Raw genomic sequence first — 17991 nt, 5'->3', positions numbered from 1 at the left:
ATGAAAAACATATTTTAAAAAACATTTAGCAAATAAAATTAATAAATGCAGCAAAGTAAATACCCAGGAGGGTCTGCTATGTAAATTGACTGCTTGGTCAACATTTTGGCTGTAAACAGCTGAGGTTAGTCAAACTCCACTGCTCTAACCTATAAGGTTGGCTTATTCTTAAAATACCATCTGTTTAAAAATTGAGCGGAATTTACCCATGTTTTGAAACAACTGGATTTGACCAATTGAATTGCATGTTTTTAAGTTAACAATGCAAAGTCTTATGTCTTTAATTTAAAATCAATTGCAATACTGTTAAATTGGCTTAAAATCAAATACCTTGACCGCCAGTGAAATTTGTTATACATTTAAATCTAATATCAATAATTTATTTTTCTGTACTTGTCACCTGTTGGCTTAAAAACCTAATTATAGCAAGTTTTAGATGCAAAATGGTTAGAAACAGATATTCTTGACCATTCCTTTTATAACTGCTATAATTAAGTCTGCAATCTGAAATCCCTGACTTTAAAGCCAGCTAGACTGAATAAGTTGCGTATTAGGACATAGTCAAGTTACTGTATGTCAAGAATTGACTTTCACTGACTCGGACTACAGAATAGCCAACTTTGTCTCCAAATCAGCTATTTCTACCAAGTTTCCTTCACCCCCTTCTTAGTCAGTGTATACTCACATGATTATGTATAGACTTAAAGATGAACATACAGACTGCATTCAACTATTGGACTGAAGTAATTTGGTTTATAACTTACTTTACAATTTATTCTAATAGTTTAAAACAAAAATGCAGGAGCCTTTGCAAATATCTAGTATTTTAACAGTAGTATTTTTCCATTAGATATGTACAGTTGGATATGCATCTGCGTATTACTCGCTGTGCTCTCTACGAGCTCAATAGGACAGCAGACCTCTGGCTCATTGCATGAAGATCCAAGCGTACCTGACATGGGAGAGCAGAGATTATTACAACATCCCAGACATGCTCGTGCCTCCCCTTCTGGTCAGCTAAGGCCCTTTCAGCGCATTGATGGAAATGGAGAACAAAAAAATAACTTTGGAGTTATGCTGGCTAAATATCTCCAGCAAACCAAAAAAGGTAAGGTTAGACTACCATATCCCAGTAAAAACATGATTGGCAATTTGCATTAATTTATATCAACACATGTACTTGATGATATGATAGATAGATAGATAGATAGATAGATAGATAGATAGATAGATAGATAGATAGATAGATAGATAGATAGATAAGCAGAAGGGCAGATCAGTTAACAGAACAGGAAGTTGATCATCTAAAGCCGTTTTCTGGATAAATCTGAATGGACTATTTCCCATTTCCAACAACTTTTCAATTTGAAGGGAAGGTTGACCATTTCAAAATTGGGCAGTAGTATGTCTCACTTCCAGGATGTGGTCAGTTCCAAGATAGATACATTTTCCAAGACAAGTCTTCAAGTTATGAAATAATTTAATCTTCTACATTTCCAACTTACAGTATTCAATTTAAATTACTTTATTTATCAATATAGGTGGTCCCAACATTGTATCAAGACTAGTTTTTAACTTTCTTCCAGCTGATCCATGTTCAGAATTAAATGAATCAATAACAGAGTATATCTGCAAAACACACCTTTCACGTTATTTCCTAAAAAGTAAAATGATTAACCATAAATGCATTAGATAGCCTAACTTGTTTTGTTATAAATGTGTTTGAAACAAACTTAGATACAACTGCATACTCAATTTTCTACTTCCCACAAAAAATACTCTTCCATGAATTTATATTGGTTCCATTATGACTCCAGCAAATCCAAAGCTTTTCCTTATAAGGACATTAAACACCACATGCTTTTATGTGAAACTGTGCTTTGTCCTACACTCCCTAGAGATGTAAAGAAAGTAAAATCTGTAACCCGCAAATGTTGCAAACAAATAGCTGGTATAGGAAAATGTGAAGCAATTTGTAACAGATTTTCACTTTTTAGGGAGCATGGAAAAAAAGCAGTTTTTAGATAAAAGCAAGTGGTGTTTGATGTCCTTTTCAAATGGGTTTATTTGTTTTAGGAATATTATATTATTTTTAGATATCAACAGTCCACAGATACAGATGAGGTTGAAATTATTGGTACCCTTGCATTTTAAAAGATTGGTGCTCTTGCGTTTTAATCAAATAACGCACCATTCACACTGAAAATTGTTGTAATTAAATATATTTTGTCACCCATACATTGTGTAATTGTGCACAATGTATGGAGCAATGTCTTGCTTATTCTATAAAGACATTCTAAAATGACCTGGACAATACTATTGATACCCTTTAGAAGTTACAATAATACATTGCTTTGTAGTAATACTTCAAGCAGATTATTCTTTTTTAATTAGTATCACAAGTGTCTTTAATCTTATAATCATTCATTCATTCAACCAGTTTAAATGGAAAACAGTTCTGACTCTGCTGTTGTGTGTCACTGTGTGTATCACACTGAACATGGAAAATATAAGGAAAACCAGAGAGTTGACTGAGGAGGTTAGAAAGGAGGTTATAGCCAAACATGGTCAACATAAAGGCTTCAAGACCATTTATAAAGAGTTTAATTTTCATGTGAGCAATGTTGCCAATATTATTGAGAAGTTTAAAGCACATGGGACTGTAGCCAACATTACTGTACGTGGTCCCAAGAGGAAAACTGGCCCAAGAATGATGAGAAAGATTGTTCGAATGGTGGAAAAGCAACCAAGGACAACGTCAAAACAGATACAAGCCGATGTTTAAGCTCAAGATGCAACAGTATCAAGTCTTACCCTCTGTCGCTGTCTTAATGAAAATGGGCTGTATGGTAAAAACCCTAGGAAGACTCCAATTTTAAGAAAGAAACACAAAAAAGCCTCATTTGAGTTTGCCAAAATGCACATTGACAAGCCACAGTCCCTCTGGGAGAATGTCTTGTGGACAGACAAAACAAAAGTAGAGCTTTTTGGCAAATCGGAACAACTCAATGTTTACAGAAGGAAAAAAGAAGCTTTCAAAGAAAAGAATGCCATCCCTATCATGAAACATGGAGGAGACTCAGTGATGTTTTGGTGTTGCTTTGCTGCCTCTGGCACCAGATGCCTAGAATCTGTGCAGGGCACATTTCAATCAGAAGACTATCAGGGCATTCTGGAATGAAACATAATGCTCAGTGTCAGAAAGCTGTGTTGTGGGTCCTCCAGCACAACAATAACCCAAAACAAACCCAAGTGGCCTTCTATGTGTCCAGATCTGAATCCCATCAAACATCTGTGGAAATAGCTGAAACTTGCAGTTCGGAAAAGACACCCATCAAAACTAAGAGATCTGGAATAGTTTGCTCAAGAAGAGTGGACCAAAATCTCAGTCAAAAAGTGTAGCAATCTTATTCAGATCAACAGAAAGCACTTAATCGCAGGTATTGTTTCTAAAGGCTGTGCTGTGAAATATTAGGTTAAGAGTAACAATATTTTTGTCTGTGCCCTTGTTTTACTAAATAAAGTAATATGTGAAGTCACAAATCAAAGGTGAAGTTTCTGTTCTATTACATTTGAAATAAAGAATGGTGGATACCGAATACTTTTGTAAATTTTTACTTAGTTCAGAGAAAATTGTGTGGTTTCTTAAAAAAAGCAGAAGGGTACCAATACTTTCTGCCACATCTGTATGTATCTCCTGCTAATTTAATTTAATATTTTACTTAAAAGGACAGTCAACTTGATGTTCTTCTTGTTTAAAAAGATAGATAAAGCCTTTACTACCCATATACCAGCTTTGCGTAACCAACATTGTTATGTTAAAATACTTTATAACCTAAGTCCCTGCAGGCTGCTCCTTATCTCATTGATTTTTTTTAGCTTTTTAAAATCTTGCACTAGAGCCAGACATTGATAGTGTACCATATAGATAACATTGTGCTCACTCTGCTGAAGAATAATTATGGGTTCACAAGAACCACCACAAGTTGTCTAAAATGCAAGATTTTAAAAAGTTAAAAAAAAGCACTGAGATAAGGGGCAGGTAGCAGGGGCTTAGATACAGATGATTACCTGTATCTAAGCCCCTGCTAACTGCCCCTTATCTCAGTGCTTTTATTTTTAGCTTTTTACAATATTGCATTTTAGACAACTTGTGGTGGTTCTTGTGAACCAATAATTATAATAATAATTAGTAATCATAAGTTAAAAATGATATTAATATAACAGTGTTGGTTATGCAAAACAGGGGAATGGGTAATAAAGGCATTATCTATGTCTTTAAACAATAATAATTTTAAAGTAGACTGTCCCTTGAAACTTTTTTTCATTCAAAATATTATTAGTATGTTGCTCCTTTGAATGCATAAATTGAATGTAAAACATCAAAGGTCTCAAAACATTTTTCTTCTTCATCCATTAAAGATGTGCTGTTACAGATTAAATATTATCTTAACTGGTAGAATTGATGAATTAAGGTCTTAAATCCTTCCATTTTTATGCCATGAGATATTAGATTTTATTTACAGAAAAATTAAATCCGAATGGAACCACATTATTTTGACATAGATTTTAGCAAACAAATCATGAAATACCCAACTTGTTTAGTAGTTACATTGTCAACTTTAAGTGATGGTAAATTTTACAAGTTTTAAAATCAGGTCTGGAATCTAAGCAATATTTTATAGGGGCTTTAATGGATCACTTCTAATGAATTTGCTCTCTAATTTACTTTTTAATCTAGCCGTGCCATTCTACTACCCCACACTCTGGTTGCTCACTTCAAAATTCATATTTTGTTTGTGAGCTAATGGTTTCAACTGATCTCTAGCTACAAAACAGTGCCATATGGCTAGAGCGCTGATTGGATAATAGTTCAAACCATTAGCTGACAAAAAAATATGAGTTTTGAAGTGGGCAGCTGGAGTTCGGGGTACTAGAATGGCATGTTAGATTAAAAAGTAAGTTACGGTGCAGCATCTTCATTGGAAGTGATCAATTAAAGTCCATCAAAAATATTGCTTAGATCCCGGACCTGATTTTAAAACATGTGAAGTTTACCATAATTTTAATGGCAGATTATTGTGTTATGCTGTTTTACAGCAGATATGTTGATAGTAGATATTTTGTAGCAATATCCTTAGCATACAAATATGATCATGTAGGAGCAAAAACTGAAAATATCATTGCATAGAAAGATAATCTAAACCAAATAGTAAGGTTGCAAAAAATTGCATTCTCTCTTTATTAGAAAAAAATTGTGCCCTATATCTTTGCAGTTCACAAAACAATAATTCGAGGAAATCTCACAAATATAGAGCATTACCACCATTATCATTACAATTGCCACCAACCCTTACTAAAATATTTGTTCTACAATTGTGATTATCCTAGCTAAAGTGTAGGTATAATCTAGATTTTATTAAGGACAAGGAGACAAGTATTTTGCTTTACTTTCTTTACTACTACCAATGCAGCCATTAAAAGTATAACAGAACATAAACAGTTAACATTACAGAGAGAAAAAATGCCAGACATATTGAACCAATGAGAGCATTTTCTTAGCAAATGTAGAAAAGAAGAACCAATCAGCTTGCTCATATTCACCAAAAAGGGAACAATGACCCCCAATTATTCCACCTTCGGATTTGCAGCTGAGATGAAACAGGAAAAATTAATTGAAAAACAGAACAAACAGGAACAGTCCCAACATAAAGATGAAACTAAAGAAACATTTCAATCCAAAGTTGATCGAGGAAGATGAAGAAAAACCATTTCGATGGAAGATGGATGATGCATGAGATGAAACTTGAAATGTAAATAACCCAAATGAAGGAGAGGAGGATCCTTTAGAAGAATGTAGATTTCTGGAGTGTGGAGATATCTTAGACTGTTGGAGCTAGGTGAATAAACACAATAATTAGTAATATATAAAGAGATATTAATAATATATTCTGAGGGAGGGAAAAAACTTTCATTATGGGAGGGAAAATACTCGTCTCCTTGTTTCTATTACAGAACAGGAGACTTCTATTTTGTTAGTTTAAAACTGAGGCAAAAAGGAAGAAGAAGGATGAGAAATGGGTTTGAAATAAAACTGACGAAATGTGGAGTCAGAGGACCAATCTGCGGCATTTAGTATATCCTGAAAAGAAGATTAATTTACAAAGGCTTTAGAAGCTGCAGAATCTCGGACAGAGTGGGCAGAAAATATGGAGTCCACACCAGCTTCTTTCATAATCCACTTAACCCAGCGGGCAATGAACGTAGAAGTAATGGGCTTGTGAGGAGGAACAAAGGATAAAAGAAGTTGATCAGATGATAAAGGAGAACGAAAAGGATTAGTTCTTTTGAGATATTCTATAAAACAGATATAAAACTACACAAAGATTGGGAGAAGAAGGAAAATAAAGATAAAATAAGATTTTTGAATAAAGTATGAGAAATTCCCTTCCTTATATTTTTTATTTTGTCTTTTGGAGCCTGAGGGTAGAGGATTTTGTGTTTATCAGAAAACCTAGGAAAGTAAGAGATTGGGAAGGAATGAGTTCTGATTTCTCCCAATTGATGAGAAAACCTAAATTGGAAAGGTGATTGACTGTGAGTTGAAGTTGTTTGAGGAGGGAATGACGATCTTGGTTCATTATCAAGATGTCGTCCAGGTATATAATGAGTCTGACTCTGCAAAGGCGGAGCCAGGAAACAACTGGTTTCCTTATTTTGGTAAATACCCAAGGGGCAGAAGATAAATCGAAGGGAAGGCATGTGAACTGCCAAAAAAGATTGTTCCATTGAAATTTTCAACATTTTCGAAATTCCTGAGCTATAGGGACTGTCAGGTATACATCTGTAAGGTCTAAGCGAACTAGCCAGTCCCTGTCCTGAAGGCAATCTCTGAGAAGGTAAATACCCTCCATTTTGAAATGATGATAAGTTACATAAAAATTTAAGGAACGCAAGTTTATGACGGGACAAAATTTGCCTTTTTTCTTTTTACTAAAAAGAGAATGCTTAGAAAGCCTTCGGAAGCACAGGGAGATAGCTCTATGGACTGTTTTTGAATAAGATTGTTTACTTCTGAATGCAAGAGTTGTTTGTCTTGAAGGGAAAAATGAATGGGATGAGGTAAGACAATTTGAATAGGAAAGGAAGAAAATTCTATTTGAAATCCCTGAATAGTATTTAGAACCCAAGGATCTGAGAAAACAACCTCCCAATTTTTTACAAAAAGAGAAAGTCTTCCCCCTATTCTTGATGGAGAAATATTTTTGTGAGATAAAGGCAGACTTACTTGAAGGTGTTCTTGAGTGGGTTTGTGATCTTAAACCTCTAGACTGTGACGGTCTGGAACGGGATGCAAAGAACTGAGGGTATGTTGAGGAATAGTTTTCAAGAAAGTGTCTCTGATTGTTGTATTGGGATTGGTATTGGTATTGATATTGAAATTGGGTTCTGTATGGGTTATATGATCTGCCAGGAAAGTGACCCCTGCCTTTCCCGGCCCTGTCAAAAACACGATTAGGATTTAAAAAAAAAATTCATAGATGTCTTAGCCTTGTTGAGGAAGGAAAAAGTGCTCACATAATTGTTAAGTTCTTTAATAAGCCATTAGCAGAGGGACCAGATTCAGAAAGAGCCATATCCGTGAGTTTTGGGTCAATTTTCCTGAGAATATATTTCCTTCTTTCGATAGAAATAGCAGAGTTAATGTTACCAATGTGACATAAGGCTCCCTGAAGCTATTGACTGACTAAAGCCGGGTCTAGGGCAGAATTATTTTCTAAAGCTTCATCAGAAAGTTCTAGAATTTTTGTGAGGGGGCCAATGGAATCCAGGAGCTTATCCTGACAAATCTTCCATGATCTGTCAAGAACCTTTTTTACATTAAATCCTGGAGTGGAAATAAATGTAACAATTTTAGGGTCCACTTCTGGAGTAATAGCAGTGTTATTAGGCAAATTGGGGCAAGGGCATTCCGCCCACATTTTATTCCTAACTTCTCTTTTGAGGGGCTGTCTAATCCAATGTTCCACAAATTCAGAAACATCTTTAGTAGGGAACCATTCTGATGAGCAAGGATGTTGAAGCTCGTCAGGGTTAAATCTAGGAATCCCAATTTTGACAGAAAATTATAAGGTTTAATGGAATTGGATTTAGAGTTAGAAAAAATGTTTTGCGTATTTTGGGAGCAGGGAATTAATCTGAGTGAGAATCATTATCTGAAATAAATTGTTTGTTTTCTGAGTAATTATCAGAGTCAGACTGACTGAAATGATCTTCAGAGGAAAAATCATTGTCACTTTCAGAAACAGCAGTATCTAGATATTTTTGAAATTTTCTTTTATGGCTCATAAGTTTTCCCTCTGAGCCTGAGGGAGAAGGTTGATTATTTTTAGTTCCCACACCTTTGGGAAAAGAGGAGTCTGATGTGTGCAGACTTTTAATATGACAAACTTTTCTGGATGTTTTAGAAACAGGAGATAATTTTCTTTTACAAGACTTTTTAGGAGGAGAAGCTTAAATAGCCTCTAATAAAACTCCCATTTGTGAATTAAAATGGTTAAACATATTAGACATAGAGGAATCAATCATAGCTTGTACAGCTTTTCCTGTAAGGGGGCTATCATAAAGGGAAGACATGCCAGAAAAAAAATGAAAACAGATAAAATATTTTCCCTTGAAAAAATATATGTAATTAAACTAAGTAACAAAAACCACAGGAAAACATTTCTGTGAAAATGTACAATGTTGCAATGAGAGAAGACAGCTGTAGTGTGCAGGGAGCTATAACGGAGTTGTGAGGTAAAAAGGGGCGGGAAAATAATGTCATAGGGTGGGAACAAAGTCAAATGGCCACCGGAGTTTTATCAGTGACAAGAGAATGGAAGAGAGCTGGAGTGTGCAGGGAGCTATAACGGAGTTGTGAGGTAAAAAGGGGCGGGAAAATAATGTCATAGGGTGGGAACAAAGTCAAATGGCCACCGGAGTTTTATCAGTGACAAGAGAATGGAAGACAGCTGGAGTGTGCAGGGAGCTATAACGGAGTTGTGAGGTAAAAAGGGGCGGGAAAATAATGTCATAGGGTGGGAACAAAGTCAAATGGCCACCAGAGTTTTATCAGTGACAAGAGAATGGAAGAGAGCTGGAGTGTGCAGGGAGCTATAACGGAGTTATGAGGTAAAAAGGGGCGGGAAAATAATGTCATAGGGTGGGAACAAAGTCAAATGGCCACCGGAGTTTTATCAGTGACAAGAGAATGGAAGAGAGCTGGAGTGCAAACGGCTCAAGGTAACACAAGGAAACAAAGTGAAACAAAAACGGAAGGTAAGAGAAAGCTAAAGAGACCTCAAAAATTTGAAACAAAAATAAAAAAAAATATTTGAAAAGGTAGCGCAGAGAGCACAAAAGACTTATGCAGACAAAACGGGAAAAAATAAAACTAGGAGCAATAAAACACAACACAAATGGCAATACAAATAATCGAGATAAAATACTTATCTTTCTGGTAGCAGCAAAAGAAAGAGGAATAAGTGAGGGTCATTGGTCCCTTTATGGTGGATATGAGCAAGCTGATTGTTTTTTCTTTTCTACATTCGTTAAGAAAATGCTCTCATTGGTTCAATATGTCTGGCATTTTTTCTCTCTGGAATGTTAACTGTTTATGTTCTGTTATACTTTTAATGTAATGAGAGGTTATGTGAAGCTCAGAAATATAAAGAATTATCTTAACTTGTAATTCCCCAAAGGAATAAATGCTGGAATGTAACACTATTATATATAATAAATACTAAAGTGAAAGTGTCATCAGGAATAATAGTGTCTTAATATGGTAGTGAGAGATAGGGTATTAACCCTATAATGGATACCAGGTCAATAATAACACAGAAAACCCTGTAGTGAGAGCAGTGTCAATATTCATGAAACTCTGATGAGCGTCTTATTAAAGCAAAGTCTTTGCACATGAGCAGTCCAAAAGCATAGTTGGATTACAAGAAGAACTTAAAGGTATCGATAACAATCGTAACTACTCACATTTGAAGTCCCAACCTGCTGCAAGTGTCTAGGAACTGCTGCTACGAATACAAAAGTCAACATTGGGAGGAGTTTTCCTTTGAGCATGCACGCTTGATAGACAGGAGCGTGTGACGTCAATGGAGGGCTGGATTCCTTACGGGGCAACTTTAGAATAGAATATCAGAAAAGATCAGGTATCTATTTATAATACAGTGGTTCATTATGCAGTACCTTTTAGTGATCCGAGGTCAGGATGCCCATAAGAGATATGGTTACTACTTGAAGGTAGTAGCAGAGTTCTCATAGATAGAATGTTGGTTCTGCTTGTCAGCTGTTGCAGAGTCCGGTGTGTTTGTTAAAGTGCTTGAATGGGAGAGTTTATAAGAGCTCCGGTTTCATGCAGCTGCAAGTAAAGTTGTTAGGCACACACAAATGACCTGTAGGTGATACGAAGAAAAGTAGATTAAATATAACTTGAATTCCAAGAGCATATGGGGCTCAGTGTTACTCATACAGGAATAACTAAATACTAAGCAAGGATTGCCTAATGAGCAGGTGCTTTAAAGGAGGTGTAAGAATCTCATTGGTTGAAAATAATTAAAGGTACAGAATCCAACAAAATACCCTGACATTTAATGGCTGCTTTGGTAGTAGTAAAGAAAGTAAAGCAATATAGGAGTCTCCTGTCCTGTAATAAAATTCATAACTTTCTTCTTAATTGTCAGCTATGCCACACTGTGCCTTATTTTTTCATGCCCACAATTCTATATTCTGGTTTCTCTTAGAGGAACCTCAGAACATCCAAGCCAAATCCACTGATACCTGGAATTACCCAATCTCCTCTCCACCCACTAAAACCTGGGACCAACCAAGCCTTGCCCCTGACCAAGCTACCTTTAGACAACCCAGATTTTGCCCAATCTTCAAGCTTCTGCCCCATACACAATCCTGAGCAGCAAAAATTTAAATGTTTTGATGTATGCCATCTGCTCAGTAATATTGCTCTCTTCTCCGCACTCCTGTAGAGGTAAGTATGGCAGAAAGTAGTACTAGAAACTGCTATTTTTCATTCTTTTATTTTGAAATTATTTTTTTTTTTTTACCTAACCCTTCTAATGATAGATGTAATCTTAGGTTCTGGCCAAAAAAAATCAGAAACTCTTTAAATAGTGCGTCATATTTTGTTAAACAGAGGTTTATGTTTGTCTTTATGGAATATATGATAACTATGATATAACATTGTCTGTTGTCAGTAATACTAGCAGGCCTATCTGGCTCTCTATTTCAATTTCTTACAAATAGTATTGTTTTAGGCATATGCTTACATTCCATTTTGCATTTGTTCCTATAACTCAGTATTTTAGTAAAGTTAGTAGCAGGTTAATAATAAATTAATAAATAAATGCAATCCTAGTTTTTAATTTAGTGAACTTTATTTTAATTTATTGAACTCTAGTGAACATTTTCTTCGTTTTCTTGTTATCCTTAGTTGAAAAGCAGAAAGGTAACCTCAGCAGAGTGCACAATATGGCAGCAGTTTTGCAACAATGTTATTTAATAACAAAAACACTATTTCCTGTCATGTAGTGCTCCAGGCATGTATACCCTACCTATTGAGATATCTCTTCAACAAAGAATAACATGAAAACTTAACAAATTTGATAATGGAAGTAAATTGGAAATGTTTTTAACATGGTATTCTCTATTTGAGCCATGGAAGAAACATTTTGGGTTTCATGTCCCTTTAAAGGGACAGTCTACACCAGATTTTTTATTGTTTAAAAAGATAGATAATCCTTTTATTGAACATTCCCTAGTTTTGCACAACCAACACAGTTATATTAATACACTTTTTACCTCGGTGATTACCTTGTATCTAAGCCTCTGCAAAGTTAAAAATTAGCATATAAACCTCCTAGGTTTAGCATTCAACTAAGAATACCAAGAGAACAAAGCAAAATTGGTGATAAAAGTAAATTGGAAAATTGTTTAAAATTACATTCTCTATCTGAATCATGAAAGTTTATTTTGGACTAGACTGTCCCTTTAAGCACTTTATCTCAGACAGCTAGTTAAATGCCTGATATTTATTTTGAAAGAAGACAATTAGCACATCAATTCTAGATTAGTGTTATCTCATACATTATTTTTAATTATGACAGTAATATAATATTACTAAACCATCCATAGACACTTACATATATTTTATTCACTAGACTTTTATTTTGGGTGATTAATAGAAAGCTTCAGCATTATTTTTATGTCTTATCTTTATCTAATATATTTTATAAACCAGATAATCTATTTCAAATACATAATTATATTCTGTCAAAGAGAACTATTAAAGTAATTTTACAGTCATTTTGATTTTCCCATTCTAAAATACTTGAGCAAACCTCCATGCAGGACTGATTTACCTTTTCATTATTGTGAGGTCAATTAACAGATTAAAATTATGCCTGGTTAATATTAGCTTTTATTTATCTAATGTTGAGTATTATTTGATAATCAAGACTGAGTGCTAAGAGTTTTGTGTCTCCTTAAGAAGAAATTAAGTTAAAAATAATACTGTTATGTTTCTCTGTGGAGTGTTATCAATCATATGAAATACAGCAATTATTAATGTAAAAAAATAAATCCAAAAAGAAGAAACATTTGAAACCTAACCTTGAAGCTTCCAAATATTGTTTAAAGGGACACTACAGGAAAAATTCAACTTTTATGATTCAGATAGAGCATGACATTTAAAAACAAAAAACAAAAAATTCCAATTCACTTCCATTATCAAATTTTGCACAGTATTTTTATATGAACACTTTCAGAAGCACCAGCTACTACTGAGCATGTGCAAGAGTTCACATTGTATACATATATGAGCCTGAGGTTCGCTGATAGCAGTCACATGCTAAAGGAGATGGGGGATATTGAAGAACATTTGGAAATCTACTGCTCATTTTAAATTCATATTAGTGCTATTGCATGGTATTTTTTATTATGCATTGGTTGATTAAGCATTTCCACCATGTCTAAAGGGACAGTAAAGTAACAAATAAACTAAAATGGATTGGATACAGCATGCAGTTTTAAACAACTTCCCAATATATTTCTATTACCAAATGTGCTTGCTAAAGAGTAATCCTAGGTGGGCCCAGGAGCGTGCACATATCTTTAGTCATTTAGCAGCAGTGTTTGCAACAGTGTTTATATCAAAGTTATACATAGTTGCAAACACTACTGCCATACACCTAGATTACGAGTTTTGTGTTAGAGGCTATGCGGTGCTAACGAGCAGTTTCTCTCACCGCTCACTTACCTGCAGCGCTGGTATGACGAGTTTTCAGAAACCCATCGTTAAAAGACAAGAAGTGAACGTTGAGCAAAATTTTGCTCATTACCGCACTCCAATACCAGCGCTGCTTAAGTCAGTGGTGAGCTGATGTAATATGCTTGTGCATGATTTCCCCATAGGTATCAACGGGGAGAGCCAGCTGAAAAAAAGTCTAACACCTGCAAAAATGCAGCGTAAAACTCCCTAACGCAGCCCCATTGATTCCTATGGGAAAATAAAATTTATGTCTACACCTAACACCCTAACATGATCCCCGAGTCTAAACACCCCTAATCTTACACCTATTAACAGTAATCTGCCGCCCCCGACATCACAGACTCCTGCATTATATTAGTAACCCCTAATCTGCCGCTCCGGACACCGTCGCCACCTACATTATACTTATGAACCCCTAATCTGCTGCCCCCAACAACGCCGACACCTACATTATATTTATTAACCCCTAATTTGCTGCCCCCAATGTCGCTGTCACCTACCTACACTAATTAACCCCTAATCTGCCGCCCCCAACGTCGCCGCCACTATAATAAACATATTAACCCCTAAACCGACACACTCCCGCCTCGCAAACATTAGTTAAATATTATTAACCCCTAATCTGCCGGCCCTAACATCGCCGCCACCTACCTACATTTATTAACCCCTAATCTGCCGCCCCAACGTCGCCGCCACTATATTAAAGTTATTAACCCCTAAACCTAAGTCTAACCCTAAACCTAACACCCCCTAACTTAAATATAATTTAAATAAATCTAAATAAATATTCCTATCATTAACTAAATTATTCCAATTCAAAACTAAATACTTACCTATAAAATAAACCCTAAGCTAGCTACAATATAACTAATAGTTACATTGTAGCCACCTTAGGATTTATTTTAATTTTACAGGCAAGTTTGTATTTATTTTAACTAGGTAGAATAGTTATTAAATAGTTATTAACTATTTACTAACTACCTAGCTAAAATAAATACAAATTTACCTGTAAAATAAAATCTAACCTAAGTTACACTAACACCTAACACTATACTACAATTAAATAAATGCCCTACATTAAATACAATTAGATAAATTAAATTAAATTAGCTAAAGTACAAAAAAAACAAACATTAAATTACAGAAAATAATAAACAAATTACAGAAATTTAAACTAATTACACCTAATCTAATAGCCCTATTAAAATAAAAAAAGCCCCCCCCCCCCCAAAAAAAAACAAAACAACCTATCCTAAACCAAACTACCAATAGCCCTTAAAAGGGCCTTTTGCGGGGCATTGCCCCAAAGTAATCAGCCAATAGAATGCGAGCTCAATCCTATTGGCTGATTACCCTAACGCACAACTCGTTATCTAGCTGATAGATTGTTAAGACACGGCCCATTCCTAAGCAACTATCAGCCTGACTCAGGTTTTTAGCAATATTATAGATAGTTGCAAACACTGCTGCCAAATGGCTAACCACACGTGCAAGCTTCTGAGCTCACCTATTAAAGCATATCAAGAGAACAAAACAAATTTAATAATGGAAGTAAATTGGAAAGTTGTTTAAAATTGTACGCTCTATGTGAATTATGAATGTTTAATTTTTACTTTACTGCCCCTTTAATGGTCCTTTAGAATGCCTTGTTATCTAAGCTTCATTAAAGAAACATAACCTTGCAACAAGAAAATGCTTTAATTACGTTAGAGCATTTTATTATTGCACTATTGTTTGTGTAAAACTATGCAATAATGCACTACCGGACCTAGCTAAGCACATCTGGTAAGCCAATGACAAAAGGCATATTTGTGTACCACTAATCACCAGTTAGTTACTAGCAGACAAAAGCTGCTTCCGATCCTACTTAGGTATGCTTTTCAACAAAGGCTACCAAGATAATGAAGTAAATTTGATAACAAAAGCAAATGGAAAAGTCTCTTAAAATTGCATATTCTATCTGAAACATGTATTTTTAAATGTGGCTTTGATCTCTTTTTATTGATCATTTTTGGTCAAGTACAACACTATGAAAGCCTGAAAAATAAATCTTTATTAAGGACTGGAATGTTTGTTTAAACACAACAAAAATCAAATAACTTTTTAATCTAACAAAAGATAAAGATAAGCTTCAAATAATCTTTAAATACGTGATCTATTAGCAAAGCACATATCATATGCGCTCTACATGTTCAAAAAAGATTTTCAGTGCAACATAATATTCTTTAAACTAAATATCTTTTTAGCTTTGGTTGAGAGATTTACTTGTTTTAATGAGCTACAAGGTTTTATATCACAGTTTTGATTTCTGCATAAAAAACCCAATTATACTAGTATGCATCATAGGAACCTTCATAAAACAAGACATTTGTAAAAGCAACATTAAAATCAAACCTACACAAGTATTTACTTTGATTCTTTTTCTATAATTTACTTTTCCTGAAAACTAAGAAATATTCCTGATTTACCTAAATCTCTACAACTAAAAATAGCACAGTTTGATAGTTTGATGTGCTGATCCAAATCTTGAATGACATCTTACAATTGTTTTAACATTATCTGTAGCAGTGTGGTGAAATCACTCAAAAAAAAAATAGAAGACATTTGTCTATGAAAAAATTATTTAAAGTGACAGGAAACCCCAACAATTTAAATCATGATTTGGATAGAACATACAATTTTAACAAACATTCAATTTTCCTTTTAATACCAGATATGCTTCATTCTCTCTTTATACTTTGCTGAAGGGATAGCATTGCAAAACTGGCAGCTAACCTATAGTTAGCCAATCACAAGAGACAAATGTATGCAGGCACCAATCACCCGCTAGCTCCCACTAGTGTAAGATATGTGCATATTCATTTTCAACAATGAATACCAAGAGAACAAAGCATATTTGAAAATAGAAGTGATTCTGATTCTTAAAATTTGACTTTGCAATCCCTTTAACTCAAATTACCAGGGCATTTCAGGTTAAAATTATGTGAAGGAAACAGCAAACAGGTAATTTCCCATCCATACTGATGTTTTCTAATCATTATATAGTTCTCAGATTATCAGTAAGTGGTTCTTCTTCTTTAAAGAATTTCATAGGATTGTTATCCTGTGCATTAAATTATTTTCAATAAAATGCTAATTAATGGAACACCATTATTTAATATGTTTATATTCCAATAAAATCATTACCTCTGTGATAAAAATATTTAAAATTTATGATTTTCAGGTCTCGCCTTTCCAATCACAACACAAAAGAGCAGTGTTATAGAGGGCCTGAAATGTTAGGGTCTGAATTTTGTATTTTATTCTGGAGGCTACAGGAATCCAGTGAAGGGACTGGCAGATAGGGCAGCAGGTGAAAATGTTTAAGGAAGATCAGCCTTGCTAATTAATATTAGACTACATGGTATAAGTTACTGAAATGTACACAAGTCAGGAAATTGCCAGTTTAGGTGCTGCTAAATGGAAATTAAACTCTGTTATTTTGTACTTTGCTCTGGTTTCATAAAAGGGTCACTAGTCACTGGTAAGAAGTATAAATTAAATTTTTAGATAGACAGACAGACAGATAGAAAGCTAGATAGATAGATAGATAGATAGATAGATAGAGATAGATAGATAGATAGAAAGCAAGATAGATAGAGATAGATAGATAGAAAGCCAGATAGAAAGAAAGCCAGACGGATAGATATATAGATAAATATATAGATAGATAGAAGACAGACAGACATATAGATAGACTGATAGCCAAATGTAGATAGGAAGACAGACATGGATAATATATATATATATATATATATATATATATATATATATATATATATATATAATAGCAACAGAAAGATAGAGATAAGGATGATAGAGCAACACAAATGGTGAAGTGTCAGGAGAGATAATCTAAATAAATCTTAATATGTTATAAAGATATGGATGTATCTGTATTATTATTTATTACTATCACTACTACTTTTATTATTTTCTGATAATATAAATTGTTATCATTTCAGTACCACATTTTACATTTCTATTTTTGTTACATCTAATTATACGTTAGTTATTCGAATGCTTGCACGTGTCAATACTTGTTATATATATTAGCAGGTGCATCTGGAAGATATTCTGTACTTCCAAACAGACCTATCATTGATCCCACCCATCGGATAAATGACCGAGACTACATGGGATGGATGGATTTTGGACGTCGAAGTGCTGAAGAATATGAGTACTCCTCTTAAAACATACAGATCTATAAAAATGTACTCCCATTTCTGTACAGATAAAATAAATTAATTTTGTTGTCTTTACAAATAAGTGTTCTAAATATATATTTATTATGTACTTGTAAATTTGTTTGTAAAACTATACAATGCAATATACATATGCAGAATTTTCCAGAAAACATTTTCTCTTTCTCTTGGTTATTTTTTGGTTTCTTTCTTATCATATGCTGTTCATGAACTGTATTAAACTCATATGGTTTACCACCTCAAGTCAAGAAGAGTTGGTGAGTGTAATACAATAAAATGTAGATGCTAAACGGCACACATTCTTCTAAATAAACACGCTCTTCCAGCATCAGGAGAAGCCTCTAAACCAGTGGGCTAAAAGGACATAAAAATAAAATTGAATTCCCTAAAAAGTTCTAGACTAAAAGTGGA

At 34.3% G+C, this 17991-nt stretch overlaps 1 protein-coding gene across 1 annotated transcript; it reads left to right on the top strand.

Moving 5' to 3' along the window:
* The first annotated feature begins 846 nt into the window (after positions 1-846).
* Positions 847-17568, top strand: CCK (cholecystokinin). Its single transcript, XM_053713036.1, has 2 exons — positions 847-1108; positions 17435-17568. The coding sequence occupies exons 1-2, from the start codon at positions 853-855 to the stop codon at positions 17566-17568; spliced, it is 390 nt and encodes a 129-aa protein (XP_053569011.1). The 5' UTR covers positions 847-852.
* Positions 17569-17991: the final 423 nt, after the last annotated feature.

The sequence above is a fragment of the Bombina bombina genome, chromosome 5, assembly GCF_027579735.1.
Source record: "Bombina bombina isolate aBomBom1 chromosome 5, aBomBom1.pri, whole genome shotgun sequence".
Lineage (NCBI taxonomy): Eukaryota > Metazoa > Chordata > Amphibia > Anura > Bombinatoridae > Bombina > Bombina bombina.
The sequence above is the reverse complement of the archived record's forward strand: the minus strand, read 5'-3'. Positions and strand labels throughout refer to the sequence as shown.

Excerpts from the sequence above, each read along its gene's own strand:
- CCK (XM_053713036.1), top strand. The coding sequence starts at position 853 with ATGTACAGTTGGATATGCATCTGCGTATTACTCGCTGTGCTCTCTACG. Across the intron at positions 1,109-17,434 it reads TCTCCAGCAAACCAAAAAAG|GTGCATCTGGAAGATATTCT; the intron begins GTAAGGTTAGAC and ends ATATATTAGCAG.